The sequence below is a fragment of the Musca domestica genome, unplaced genomic scaffold (assembly GCF_030504385.1).
Source record: "Musca domestica strain aabys unplaced genomic scaffold, Musca_domestica.polishedcontigs.V.1.1 9, whole genome shotgun sequence".
Classification (NCBI taxonomy): Eukaryota; Metazoa; Arthropoda; class Insecta; order Diptera; family Muscidae; genus Musca; species Musca domestica.
Genome location: NW_026712435.1, coordinates 16964280 through 16980555, shown reverse-complemented (window position 1 = coordinate 16980555; position 16276 = coordinate 16964280). Strand labels below are relative to the sequence as shown.

At 34.8% G+C, this 16276-nt stretch overlaps 1 protein-coding gene across 1 annotated transcript; it reads right to left on the bottom strand.

Moving 5' to 3' along the window:
* Positions 1-1877: 1877 nt before the first annotated feature.
* LOC101897394 (uncharacterized) lies at positions 1878-2752 on the bottom strand. The gene has a single exon (XM_005178819.4). It carries the CDS (start codon positions 2618-2620, stop codon positions 2393-2395), a length of 228 nt encoding a protein of 75 aa, XP_005178876.1. The 5' UTR covers positions 2621-2752; the 3' UTR covers positions 1878-2392.
* Positions 2753-16276: the final 13524 nt, after the last annotated feature.

Here is a 16276-nt window from a genome sequence, read left to right as displayed (position 1 = left end):
ATACGACATCTCTATATCGAAACGTGGACCTATATGGCTCATTTACGAACTTAACCTGTCTACTAGCAAAATAAATATGTGTGCAATATTTTAGCCTTCTACCTCATTTCGTCCGAAAGATAGCGTGATCACAACAGACAGACAGACGGACGGACATCGCTAAATCGACTAAGAATATATACACTTTGTTGAGTCTGACATGAGTATTTCGAGGAGTTACAAACGGAATGACAAAGTTAATATACCCTCCAAAATAGTACGAATTGCGACAAATTTTACTCTAAGAGGCATTTATTTACTACCTAGCCTTTACATTGATATACAAATAAAATTTGTTGAATTTGACAAAAATAAGTTAAAAAGTATCAGTCGGTTTTGCCGACAGATGTATACCCCAGTCAATGTTTGATTATTTAAATATATTTTGGCTTCTGTTATAATTTTTCAAATAGTTGACCCTCATTCGAGTGGGTTCCGAAGGAATGGGCCAATATTGCCCATTTCGTATCGGACCTAAAAAATAATATAAATATTGCGACGTGGCAGGCTTAGACTATATTAGTTACTTCCTTCACTTTATATGATACTCTTCTCGAAGGGAGTATCCGATTTGGTCCAAGTACCTCCCACTCCGTCTCCGTGATGTACGAGTCCGATTGTCTTCAAATTACATACATCACAATATTTTTTTATTAACCCGAGGTCTGGTGTGAAGATGACATATATCAGTCCACTCCTTCTGGTACAACACCCTAACCCCACCTCCGTTTACAGATCGGGCAATAATTGCGACCTGTAGCGTGATTACAAATTAACATGGACAGTTAGATCGACTCAGCTCGGCGAGATAGGAAGATCCATATATATTGCCCTATGCGGGGAACCAATATTTTGGGGTGTTACATAATTTCGGAGGTATCTCCAAAAAAATTAGATTTTATGTGCACACTAGCTGAACCCGGTGCGTTTCCCTACCACTTTTCATTTAATATACATTCGAATGTGTATACGAATATTTTGTGGTTTAAAAAAAAAACAAATTCAAGAATTAAAAAAAACGTATTTATTGTAATACTTTAATGCGTCAACAAATCGCTCGGTCTAGCAACGTGTGAACATGCCAGGAACAGCCGACCATGAGAAAAGCAGGAACATGTCGAATTAAGTCGGAATGCACGAAGAAGTTGTCCTTCGGATTTATTAATTTCATGGCAAATGCCAAACGTACAGGAAACTGCGATCTTTTAAAGTTGAATGGCATTTCTGTTGCAATTAGTGAATTCGATGTAGCAACATACTACCTCTTTGAATGTAGCTCCCATATATATATATATATATATATATATATATATATATATATATATATATATATATATATATATATATATATATATATATATATATATATATATATATATATATATATATATATATATATATATCGGACGTACATATTGGGTGCATCAAATATATGAAATCCGCCGAAAATATATATGTGAGATATATTCAAATCTGAATCGACTTTTGGCAAATTTATTTTTGTTCCAAATTCCGTTATGCATTCCAAATTTGGAGACTGTATCCCTAATCTATCAATAGATATGTGCATATAAAATCTAAATTTTTTGTGAAGTACCCAGTGGAATTTCAAAAATTTATATAGCCTATGTTACTTGAAAATTTGCAGGAACATCTGTTCAGCATCTTGTTATAGATTATTCGGATATTTCAAATAACTGTGATAGAGAGGAGAATTTATGCGATTCTAAAGTTTTTTTCCCCACAGAGAAGGTCTTCGAATTTGGTCCAACACATTTTAACACCGTTTTTGAATAGCTTATTATTTCGAGGCCCCTTAAAAAGTAAAAACCAAGCAATTTAATATTTTTCTTCTTTTCTTATATATATTTTTCCATTATTGATTATTACATTCTTTGAATTAGATTTTCACTCAGGGTTGACTTGTTTTGCAAATCACTTCAAATCACCACTCGAATGCACTCTTTCTTATCAGCTCAGAATAGCTATTAATATTAATAAAAAAAATATAGATTCCATCTTCTAGTGAAGAGTAAGAAGAAGCACCAACTATTTACTTAACAATATCTGCATTTATAAATAACGATGGATGTGTGTCTGTATGTTTGTTTGTGAATGGAACAATGAAATGTTTAAACTAATGGCGATAGCAGGAACTGTTCACAAAATCCATGTGGCATCGACGTGATTCTATGACTGGTCGAAATTTCACCAAACACCTTGACTTTGGATTTATGCTCTGCTGCCTCATTCCAGTAAATAAATTTAAAATTTGAGAACTAAGATTCTCAATATCACACAAAATGTTAAATTAAAGAAAAAACACAATTTATTGCTATCCTCTTGGCTGGTGCTAAACTTCGGGTTTGGTCCATTGGAATTTTTGATCGCAGTACTGCTTGTTGCGCAGGCTGGAGGGCATTTTCTGGGCGCGATCAAACTCACAGGTCTTGTTGTATTTCACCAGGCGTCCCGATCCGCCGGTAGCTGTACGCCAATAGGATGTCTGTGTGGCATTGCGTCCAGCAATGTAGCGGGTGGTGGCACCCACCAAAGTATTGACTTTATTTGCTCCACTCATGCTGATGGTTCAAGGTCGTTGCTTGTATGATCCTTTAATTAAATTTCACGTTCTACTTCGTGGCGGTCTTTGAGTTTCGTCGCCCGACTGCCTTTGGCTCTGACTGCCTTTGTGGTTGCTTTTATTCTGTGCTTCAAATCACCAAATGTGGGACATTTATAAACGTAATTTTTAATCGCTTGCTCAAGCATTTACTCACACCCTTGAATGTCTCAGTCGATTTGTTATTTTTTTCTGCTGCGGGCGCTACTAAGCAAGTACGCCGTAGACACTGATTGGACTATAGTATCTGTAATCAGTCTCTCGGTTCGTGTTCTAGCTCTAGTTTTTTTTCGGTTTGTTTTTGTTTGGACCTTAATGGGTGGCCAGCAAAACGAGGGGAGAGGAAACATGGCGAGGGGTTTGTTTTTGTTTTTATTTTTCTTTCTGTTATCAGCTCTTGTAAAATATGAACTGATTCATGGTATCTATCTGATATCTTCGTAATAAACACAAGTGGGGTATTTTGACCTTAACGTAAACATGGTTGGGAAACTAAGGTAATTTTCCGAAATTTTACAGAAGTACGTTACATATGTACTTTATCTTGTTTACATTTGAACTGGACTATGGACTTTATTACGGGCAGTAATTTGTGATTATGTACTTTTCACCGGGTTTACATATTTCTAACCGTTTCCTTTGAAATCAGCAGTACGACACCAAAGATGGGGGTGTTCAAGAGCGGTTTGAGTTCTGAGGCACAACTCATTGATGTTTAGCCTTTTTGGCTTAAAACCCAATAATTCTGGGGATGCTTATTTCGCTTGAGAGTTTTGTTTTTCGAAATCTTGAACCCTATGTGGAGGAAGTACCAGAAGAAACGGTCCGATCTCTACCATCTTTGTGACAGATCTTGTGTTGATGGAAATATTGAGATGTGCAAAGTCTGAATGGAATCGGATTTTAATTTCGCGTTTTTTGAGCTTCATGGATATTTCTCAAATTACCTAGCACTGATGCAAATATTGAGATTTGCAAAGTTAGAGCATAATCGGATGATTTTTTCTCTTTCTGTGCAGTAAAATATTTTCTTTGAAAAATTCGAACTTTTTTGGGGGAGGTACCAGAAGGAGTGGATCGATATTGTCCATCTCCGAACTCGATCTAAGTTTGATAATAATATTACGATGTACCAAGTTTGGGCCAAATCGGATACTCCCTTCGAGTCATATGGCTGAACAAAATTTATTTACACATAGCAAGTGACGCAAGTAAATCAGAAATCAGAATATTTCGAGTGCATCGTATTTATGAACTTCGAAACGGAGATAGCTCACAGACGTAAGTCCTGTTGATCAGCGGTCAAAATACAAAATAAAAATTTATAAAAACAAAATAAATAAACAAAAAACACATCATACTCAGACAATCAAGTCCGAATGGATGATGTAAGTTCACATCTGATCGCATCTGCTGATGATCTAGCAAAAATGAGTAGTTTCAATATTTTCACTAATCTTTACTTTTCAAAGATTCCCAAGTTCACGTACATGGGTTATTGTTCTTAACCAATTTTGTGAAATTATTTTGTTTTTTCAGAAATAAAAATACTAGCCTTAGCAACAAAGTCGGAAAGAAATGTTTAGGCTCTCTACAAATTAGACAAGAAGATTTTGCCAAAAAAAAATAAATAAATAATAATAATAAAAACAAGTGTCATAGAATATTTTGGAGCTATTAGTTTTTTTTTTTTCGTAGATAATGTCTAGAAGAGATTACTTAATCAGTCCAATCTTAGGAAACACTAAAATTATTATAAGTAAATATTGACACCCTATACTAGTACATATATAGGGGACCTATGCAGTGAAATTGAAATATTTTTGGTAACCTTAGATATAGTGTAACTGTGGTACAGAATTTGTTAATCAAAACTTCATACATCGTTCTAAAATTTCAGATTTTCGATTTCTTATATTTCATTCAAGTTTTTAATTTTTCGAAAAGAATAATAGGAAAAGGTTTACCTTTTACAAAATATTTCATTTTGAAGTTTACCGACGAAGATATTGGTGAAACCATTGAACAATGGACCCATATCTAATTTTTCGGTCCAAAACTATTTCAACGTTTCCATATGAAACCCCTAGAAACCAACAGTGAACTCAATATCAAATTTCAGAATTTCAGCTGTATGCCTTCACCCAATATCAAATAGTAAAATTTAGTACACATATCCAAAACAATCTACATCTCTCCATCGTAGAAACCAACAGTGTTTCAAAATTGGTACCATTTATTACTTTTCTAACAATTAAATTACTCAATTGCAAAACAACCAGCAGTCCTCAACTTCAAATACCAACAGAGACCTCAATATCAAGTTTCGGGATTTTAGCTCCATCCCTGCACCAAATACCAAATTTAATACCGCTTAATTCTTTTCGAACAATTATAGTACGCATTTCCAAAATCACCTTCATATCTTAACCACAAATACCAACGGTGATCTTAATATCAAATTTCGGGATTCCAGCTCTATCGGTTCAAACAAATCCAAATTGTACCAAAATTTAGTACACATAAGTACGAACTTCCAAAACTTCCTACATACCTCAATCCTACACTGCAAATTTCCAAACCTATCTCGATACATACACATCATAAAATCCCAAAGAAATCCTATTTCCAGATTTCAGCTCTATCGGTTTACCCAAAACCAAATAGTACCAAATTTAGTACTATTTAGTACAAATAAGTACAAATTTCCAAAATTACCTCTATATCCCAATCCTACACTCCAACAGTAGTCTTATTTAAAATTTTCAGGATACCATCTCTACCGGCTCACCCAAAAATTTAAAATGTACTAAATTTAGTACCATTTTGTACACATAGTTTTGAATTTCCAAAATTACCTACATACCTCAGTTCTACAATGCAATTGTAATCTTACTTACAAATTTCAGCATTCGAACTCTATCGGTCCAAAATTATACCCAATTTAGTACTTTTCGTGCACATCAGTACAAATTTCGAATTCCAAATTTCCATATCCCAATGCTACAATCCGCCAGTAATGTTGATTTCAAATGTTAGGATTCCAGCTTCATCCGTTCCTCCAAATTCGAATTGTACGAAATGTAGTACCGTTTAGTACTTGGTATACATGAGCACACAAATCCAAAACTACCTCCTTACATCGAACTTAACTCTCAATCAAGATTCCCATTCCAAATTATTAGCTCTGACGGTTCACATGATACGAAATGGTACAAAATGTAGTAAATTTTAGTACTTTTCGTACACTTTTAGTGCGAGTTTCCTAAAACCCTTTGGTACATATATCCTCATTCTAAATTTAAGAGTACTATCTCTACTGCTTCCTCAAAAACAAAGGGTACCATATTTAATACATCTTTAATACTTTTCGTACCGTTCTAGTAAGAATTTCCAAAGCGTAGCTTTATCTGACCTCTTCGGACTAAGAGTGACCCTCAACCAAAAGTTTATGTTTAAGACTCTTGCCTCAGCTGTTTCGTCTGGGCGTTGATGAATCGTTAAGTCAGTCAGTCAATTAATTTGAAGCCTTCCGATTTAATCAGTAATTTAAATATAGCACCATTCAGTACTTTTCGTACAGTTATAGTACACAGTTCCGAAACCACCTCTATATGTCCACAATTTGCTTACCCAGTAACAAATAGTACTAAATATAGTACTATTTAGTACTTTACGTACATTTTTACATTTTTCGTACATATTTCCAATACCGCTTTTTTATCACAAATCTAGTACCAACAGGGCATCCTATTCGACATTTTTAAATTCCAGCTCATCCTTTTACCCTAAACCAAACTTTTCAAATTTAGTACCATATAGTACAGTTCGTACATTTAGTACATATTTCCAAAAATCACTTTCATATATTGAGCTTACTTTCCAACCTTTATTCTCATGCCAAAATTCAATGCATTCACATAATACCAAATGGTACTATTTTAGAACTTTTCGTAACCTTAAAGTTCGTATTTGTAGAAACCATTTGGTATATGTATCCTACACTGCATCAGTGACTTTCATTTCAAATTTCAGCTCATTTCAAGTCTAGCTCATTCTGTTATACGAAGTATGTTATACAAAGTATTCGATTTTTATTACATTTTCGTAATTTTCGTGCCCTTTTAGTACGTATTTCCAAAAACCCAGCCTTATTTCGATGATTTTTGCAGCATTTTTAACACGGATTTGTCTAAAATTGGTATTTGTAGTTCATAATGGGTTCTAGCTCCGGTGGCAGAACATTCAATATTTAGGTCCACGTTTTCCTGTAGCGCACATATTACGATACCCCCCGATATTCGGTATTTTGATAATCCCAGTCACATTTACCCACGAATTTTTTTTAAATTTGGTATTTTAAAAGATTTGGTAGATGATAATCTTCGAAATATAAAATTGTCTATAGAGGTTCCCATTTTGGTATGGCCCCCATATAAAGGTCTCACCCACTTTATGGTTTTTTGAAAAGTTTAACAGTATTATTCAAACGGTCTTACAGGTATTTGTAGTTCAAAGCGGAACACGTTTGAATTCAGATAATTTATTTGAAAATGTTATTTTTTGCCCAAAGGTGGAAGATATTAAAAATTCGGGCCAGCCGAACTTAATGTTTTTCACTTGTTTTTGTATATAGATGTTGGCGATTTGGTGAACGTTTCGCAAGCCTCTTCCAGACATATAGACTGTAATTCGGCAGTTTCAACTTTTGTTGGATGAAAATTCAGCCAAATGATATAGTTTCACTATCATTCCTCAGTTTGACATTGTGGTACTATTTGGTACAAAGCATTTTTACAGGTTTTCAAAATTTGCCACCCAGAAATATTAATTGTTTTCGAACTTTTCTATATCAGTTTACGTTTTAACATAAGCCCCAAACTGAGGCACCGATTTCAATTTTTTGGAAGTCCAATCCGCGTTTTCCAGCCAAAATGTTATTGTTTTTAGTAAATTTTGTGAAATTATTTTGTTTTCACACAAACAACAAATACTATCCTTAGCAACAAACTTGGAAATTTTTTTCGACTGTCCACAAATCAGAGAAGAATATTCTGAAAAAAAAAAAAAAAATAAATAAATAAATAAATAAAATAAACCACTAAGTGTCGTAGAACATTTTGTTTATTTTGTTTTTATACCCTCAGCCATATGGCTACAGAGGGTATATATCATTTGATACGGTCAAAACGTGCATAGTCGAAATAACGGTTTTAGACCCTAGGTCTCTTTGGACCAAATCCGTTTCAGAGCATTTGGAGTCGATCTAGCGATGTCCGTCCGTCCGTCCGTCCGTCTGTCTGTCTGTCTGTCTGGCTGGCTGGTGCGCACGATAACTCTCGAAGGGAGTATCCAATTTGGTCCAAACTTGGTACATCGCAATATTTTTGTCAAACTTAGATCGAGTTCGGAGATGGGCAATATCGGTCCACTCCTTCTGGTACCTCCCCCACAAAAGTTCGAAATTTTCAAAAAAATTATTTTTTGCACAGAAAGAGAAATTGTAGACCGATTTTGCTCCAACTTTGCAAATCCTAATATTTGCGTCAGTGTGAGGTAAGGTGTGAAAATGGAAAATATCGGCCCACTCCATCAAGTACCTCCCCCACAAATTGTAAAAATTTTGAATAATTACAACTCTCATAAAATGTGATGTAAGAGTCTGATTGTCTTGAAATTTCACACATCCCAATATTTATAATTACCCAAGATCTGATGTTAAGATGGAATATATCGGCCCACTCCTTCTGGTACCTCCCCAACAAAAGGTCGAAATTTGCAAAAAATATATTTTTTGCACAAAAAGAGAAAGGATAATCCGATTTTGCTCTCACTTTGCAAATCCTAATATTTGCATCAGTTCTACGTTAGGTGTAAAAATGGACAATATCGGTTCACTCCTTCAAGTACCTCCTCCACAAATGGTCAAAATTTTGAATAATTACAACTCTCATAAAATGTGATGTATGAGTCCGATTGTCTTCGAATGGCGCACATCCCAATATTTATATTAACCCAAGCTCTGGTGTTAAGATGAAGTATATCGGTCAACATCTTATGGTACCTCCCCCACAAATGGTCGAAAATTTGAGATATATATTTTTTGCACAGAAAGGAAGCAATAATCTAATTTTGAAAAACATAACGCTCAAAGAAAGCGAAATAAGGATTCAACTCTTTTCAAATTTCACACATACAAATTATTTTTGCTAACACCAGATCTGTTTTGAAGATGATCCTATATATCTGCGAACACCTTCTGGTACCTCACCCACAAAGAGACACATTTTTCAATATTTTTATCTGTCATAAATTGCGAAACAACTCAGTGATTCTTTACAATTGCTATATCCATCTGCTATAATAATATTTATATCATATTTATGTAGGTCCGATACGAAATTGACAATATTGACCCATTATTTAAGAACCCACTCCATAGAGGGTGAAGAGGGCTGAGGGTATACATCTGTCGGCAAAGCCGACCGATACTTTTTTACTTGTTTTTTTTTTATTTTTGAGAATTTCTAGATCATGTCTAGAAGAGATTACCCAATCACTTGGATCTTAGGAAACGCCAAATTAATTTTAATTTAATTTACTGAATCCAACAAATCCAAATGTTTTAAACTGAAAAAAATATTCTGAAGTGGAGTAGATTATAATAAGCTTTTGCTCACCTCAAAGAAGTGCGGAAAATTTCACAATAACTGATAAGAGAAATTTCTTAAACAACAACAAAAAAGCAACAACTAATTCTTTAGTATTACAAAATACAAATAAACAAATCGTTATTATGACATGATATCATCAGCAGTTACGTTTGTGGATGTGTGTGTGTGTCTATTGTTTTCCATACTTTTTTCATTGCGTTTCAATAATTTCCATTGATTGTTTATTTTTGCAAATATATTACAGCTCGAATGTCAGCGAGAGGAAAGTAATAGGCTGTTGTTCGTCCAATGAAAAAAGTCAGTCGGATTTTCAAAACAAATTGCAAATTCATTAACCTAAACACGAAACAGAGGTTTGTTTTTATCAGCGGCATGATAACAAAACATCTGACCCAGTAAACAAATTTTGTTTGGCAGTTTTCAGGGTCGGTGATGACGGGGACATTTTTTTTAAATACATTTAGATCATATTAAATTGTAGTTCCGTATTTCACTGTCGATAATCGTATTATGGCTTGGCTTTTGCGTAAAAGGTTTATCCTACAGCCTTATGACTACAGAGGGAATAAATATAATTTAATTGTGTCTCAATGAAATAACGGTTTAAGAGTATATTTGGAGTCGATCTAGCGATGCCAGTTTGTATTCCAGCTTCTGACCACTTTCGGAGTATCCGTATTAAAAAACCATCGTAACATTTTCACCAAGTATCGACCAGCTCCTCCCAAAAAAATCATAATATCACATAAAAATCAAATTTTAATATCCGATTTCCTTAGAATTTAAAAATCCGATTTCCTTCGAATAGAGCTAGTGTCGAAATGGAATTTATCGCTCCACTTTTTTCGGTATCTACCCAACAAAAGTTTAAAATTTTCAAAAAAAAAAAAAAACTTTAAATACCCTCCAACATTTGGAACGAATTTGAAAATTTTCAAAAAAAAATCCGTTAAAAATTCTGTTAAAATTTTAAAAAATACCGAATATAGCCGTTATATTTCGGTCTATACGACTTGGACCTACATAGGCTTTGTTTGTCATAAGCCATTGCCATATTCAAATTCGAATCTTGAAATAAACGGTGAATAATGTAGATAAAATCATCAAAATACCGTATATAGGGGGTACCGTTATATCGGAGCTATACGAAGACCTGGACCAGCATAGACGATTTTCTGTCACAGGCTGTAACATCCATTACGAATTTCAAATACCAAATTTGAAACAATTCCGGTGAATAATGTCACTGAAAACATCAAAATACCGAATATAGGAAGGTACCTTTATATGGGGGCTATACGAAGACGTGGACCTGCACAGACAATCTCCTGCCATAGGCTGTAGCATCCATTTCGAACTTAAAATACCAAATTTGAAACAATTCCGGTAAATAATATCGCTAAAATCATCAAAATACCGAATATGGAGAGATACCGCTATATGGGGGCTATACGAAGACGTGGACCTGAGGAGACAATTTTTTCTCTTAGGCTGTAGTATCCATTTCGAACTTCAATTACCAAATTTTAAACAATTCCGGTGAATAATGTCACTAAAATCAGCAAAATATCCGAAAATTGGGGGCTGCCGTTATATGGGGGCTATACGAAGACGTGAACCTGCGGAGACAATTTTTTCTCTTAGGCTGTAGTAACTTAGAACTTCAATTACCAAATTTTAAACAATTCCGGTGAATAATGACGCTAAAATCATCAAAATATCGAAAATAGGGAGATACCATTATATGGGGGCGATATGAAGACGTGGACCTGCACAGACAATTTTCTGTCTTAGGCTGTGGTATCCATTTCGAACTTCAAATACCAAATTTGAAACAAAAATTAAATTAAATTATCAAAATACCGAATATCGGGAAGAACCGTTATATGGGGGCTATATGAAAACGAAAGATAGCGTGATTACAACAGACAGACGGACAAGAATATAAATACTTTGTTGGGTCTGACATGAGTATTTCGAGGAGTTACAAACAGAGCGACAAAGTTAATTTACTCTCCATAGTATGGTGGAGGGTATACAAATTGAATACTTTGTTTTGAACAAACGGTATGAGCTGGAATTCTGAAATTTGAAATGGACTATAGGACAGATGAACCGAAAGTTTTTTTGGAAATTCGAACATTAGGTTAAGATATCCACGAACTAGAAACTTGAAATTTGATATGAGACCAATAGTTGGATGGTAACTTGGAAGGTAAGATGGAAGGTAAGTTTGGCATATAAAGGCGGTCTTGGAAATGTGTATTAAGTGCGCGAACTATACTAAATTTGAAACAATTTGGTTTAGAGTGAACGGATGAAGGTGGAATTTTGAAACTTTGTATTGGAGTCTCTGCTAGTGATAGGTTTATGATAAAGAGGTGGTTATGGAAGTGTGTACACGTGTAGCAAAAGTAATAAATACTACTATATGTGGTACCATTTGGTATGGGTGAACAGATAATGCTTAAAATCTGAAATTTGATATTAGCGTCGCTGTTCATATGTTGCCAGAACATTTGGAGTTGGTTACGGAAATGTGTACTATAATTCTACGAAAAGTACTTAATTGAACTATACTTATGTTTCATCCGATATGACCCGTATGCTACACCAACCGAAATTACTGTAATTCAATATTTTTTAAATTGATGTTTTTATACCCTACAACACTATCTGTTTGGGGTGTTATAAGTTTGATTGGGCCAAAAACTATGTAACACCTCGAAATATTGGTCCCCGACATAGAAAACTATATATGGATCTTCCTATCTCGCCGAGCTGAGTCGATGTAGCTATGTATGTCCGTCCGTCTGACCATGTTAATGTATAATCACGCTACAGGTAACAATTATGACCCGATCCTCACGAAATTGAAAATGGAAGTGGGGTTAGGATCAAAATAGAAGTCTATTGTTTTTGGAGATGATCGCAAATTATTTAGGAGTTGAAATGGACCAAAAACAGAACAAATTCCTGATTTTGCTGTTGCTCTTCAGGTCACAATTATAAACTAATTTTACATGGAGTTAGAGTTAGCTGAGCAGAAACCTACCAATTGGGACGGTTATCGGACCATATTTAGCGAATAAAATAAAAAATGCAACAAAGTCAAACGCCATAATTTTTTTTTAATTTTTAAATGTCGGAAATAGCATCAAATTTTAGAATCAGTTTAGATTTGTTCGAATTGGTCACCTTTTGCATGGATTATGGCCTTCAAACGGCCAATGGAACCGTCATACGCTGCCCGAATGTTGCTCTGCGGTATTTTGGCCCATTTCCGGCGAAGTGCTTGCTTTAGGTCATCGACACTATGGTATTTTTAGTGCCAACTTTGCTTTCCAAAATATTCCAGACACAATAGTCCAACGGATTGGTGTCCGGAGATTTTGGTGGCCATTGTGGGCTGGAAATGAAGCAAGGAACCTAATTTTGTAACCATTCTTGGGTTGTGCGTGCTGAGTCCCCTTGGAATGTCCACGGTGTGCGGCCAAAATGTTTGGGTGTACAAGGCTTTAATACACCCTCCAGAATATTTTCGCGATAATATTCGGCATTTATTCTGATGCCACGGTCGATAAATACGAGCGAAGAGCGACCATCGGCTGTTATGGCGGCCCACACCATCAACATGGCCGGCGCTTCAGTTTAGGTAGCCAACCGAAGGTGCACATTTTCAACTGACCTCTTTGGCAAGTAAACACGATCATTTCGTTTGTTTACAAACTGCTGGACAACGAATGTTTTCTCATCGGAGATCCAAACCAAATTCGGCAGTTCACCACTTTTGGGCGAAGCGAAGCAACTCTTTTCAGTCTATTTTCTTTCGGTTGCGGTGTAAGTTCTTGCACTTTTTGGAATTTCAATGGCTTTACCCCGAGCTCATTTTTCAATATTTGCCGAATGGAATATTGCGATATATTCAGCTCACGAGCCATTTTCCGGCCACGGCGACGCGGGTTTCGCTTATTTACTTTTCGAACCATTTCTGCTGATGTTGCTGTTGCTGGCTTCTGTACTCTTTCTTGACATCGGGCTACGCTACCAGCATCACGGTAACGAGCGATGGTACGAGACATAAAAGATTTATTCACATTTAAATGCTGGAATGCTCTAACGCTGGCCATTTTTGGTTTTCCAGCCATATATGAAGAAATCAAACTATGACGCTTGAATTCCATCACGAATAATTTTTTTTCTGGAAAATTCTCACCAAAACGCTTTTGTACGCTTGTAAACAATATAATGAGCTGTCACTGGAATAATTTTAACAGCTGTCGGACGAGTGGCTTAGGTATCACAGCAGTCTAAAGTTGGTTGCAGTTTTTTCATCTCACTCTGTATATATCAAACATCATACTATGTATCATATTTAATATCAAATGCTATCATGGCTTTGATGCTATTCAACATTGATTTTTTCCTGTCGAGGTCTATCGCATACAAAATTAACGAATTACTATCGGTACATCCTAATATAGAAATATGCATTGATAAACTTGTAACACTTTTGACCTTGGACTTAAATATAAAGTTATTTAACTTTTATACATTTGTCATATTACCCTCATTCGGCCAAATGATAAGAATCAATTTTATGGCGTTGTTTTTTCAATTGCGGCCCGGCAATTTAAGGTATTAAAGGGAAAATTATAGATTTTAATTTGGCACTTGATGACATACAACAACATGGTAAGTCGAATGGCGTTTTCACAGGAGGATCAATATTGTTGTAATTTAATAACAACGATTTACAACTACATTTGTCACGTGTTCTAAATATCAAACCTTCACGCTAACAGTGATCCTAATGATAAATTTAAAATTCACCATTCTTTTAAACCATAACTAAAATGTACCGAATTCTGTACCATTAAGTACATTTATTACAATTAGAACTCACAATATAGACCATAAATCGAATTTTGTTGCCATTAAACACCTTTCGTACATCTACGGTACGTATATCCAAAACCATCTCCATGTATTAAAAATACACATCTATTTTGATCTCAACACCAAAATTCAAAAATCTAACTCTATCCTGAATTTCGTACCATTATACTATTGCATAACTACCAACATCATACAATACAACAGAAATCTTATTTCTAAATTTCAGAATTCCAGCTCTGCCGGTTCACCCAAAATTTAAATTGTACCAAATTTAGTACATATAAATACGAATTTCGGAAACTATTTACATACCTCAGTCCTACAATGCAATAGTAATTTTATTTCCAGAAATCCAACTTTATTGGTTCTCCCAAAATTTATATTGTACCAAATTTAGTACACATAGGTACGAATTTCCTAAACTTCCCACATACCCCAATCATACACTTCAATTTTTCAAAATCATATCCATACCTCAATCATACAATCCCTAAGAAATCTAAAAATTCCAGCTCTATCGGAATCGTACTAAATTTAGTACCATTTAGTACACATAAGTACACATTTCCATAAAAACCTGCATCACACAATTTATTCTAGCCCTATCGGTTTACCTAAATCCAAATTGTACAAAATAAAGTACCATTTAGTACACATAAGTACGAATTTCAAATGCTTACTATTCCACTACTATCGGTTCACCCAAGACGAAATTGTACCAAATTTTGTGACATTTATTACTTTTTGTGCACAAAAGTAAAAATTTCCAAAACTTCCTTCATATCCCAATCTACACTCCGCCAGTAATGTTTTAAATTTAAGGATTCCAGATCCATCCGTTCCTGCAAATTCAAATTCTACTAAATCTAGTACCGTTTAGTACTTTTTGTATACATAAGTACACACTTACAAAACTACCTTCTACCCCTCAACCTTGATTCCCATTCCAAATTTCAAGTTTTTAGCTCTAACCGTTCACATGATACGAAATGGTACTAAATGTAGTACATTTTAGTACTTTTCGTACACTTTTTTTTAGTACTTTTCGAAATTCCATAAACCATTTGGTACCTGCATCATGCACTCCATCAGTGACCCTCTTTCGAAGTTTTCTCGCTCCACTGGTTCGTCAAATACAAAGGTGACCTAATCCATAACCATTTAGTAATTTTCGTACCGTTCTAGTGCAAACTTGAAAACAATTAGCTTTATCTGACACCTTCGGACCAAGAGTGACCCTCACCCAAAATTTCAAAATTCTAGCGTTGTAATCTGTCCGTTAATGAATCATTGAGTCTGTCGTGTATTAACTAATTTCGACCAAATGTTTCAAATGACACCATCATCATTAGAAAGAAATTGACGGTTCTTTGTGAATTTTTTAAAATACTTAAAAATGTTGCATAATTTTAGGCGTTTCATTACACATTTGTTCATTAGAGTTCCTTAAGTAAGAAGTTTTCAAAATGTATATTTTTTTTCGTAAATTATATGTCACTGCGTTCGTCACTTTGTTCGTTAAACATTCTTTTTTAATAAACATTTAAGAATATAAGACAACTAAAAAAGCTGTAAGCTCGGCCGGCCCGAACTTTAAACCCCCTCCACCATTTGGATCGAATTTGGCAACTCGCAAAAACAATAAAATCCGTTAAAAATTCTATTAAAATCTTAAAATTACGGAATGCAGCTGTTACATTAGGGTCCATATGACGATATGGACCTGCATAGGTAACTTTTTTCATAAGCCATTACAATATTCAAATGCGAAACTTGAAGGAAAAAACTGTGAATAATGTAGCTAAAATCATCAAAACACCGAATATTGGTAGGTACCGTTATATGGGGGCTATACGAAGACATGGACTTGCACAGATAATTTTCTGTCATAGGCTGTTGTATCCGTTACGAACATCAAATATCAAATTTGAAAGAATTTCGGTAAATAATATCGCTAAAATCATCAAAATACGCATATTGGGAAGAACCGTTTTATGAGGGCTATACAAAGACGAAGATCTGTAAAGACAGTTTTCTGTAT

What these genes read in the sequence shown, in the direction of transcription:
- LOC101897394 (XM_005178819.4), bottom strand. Translation starts at nt 2,620, where the DNA reads ATGAGTGGAGCAAATAAAGTCAATACTTTGGTGGGTGCCACCACCCGC.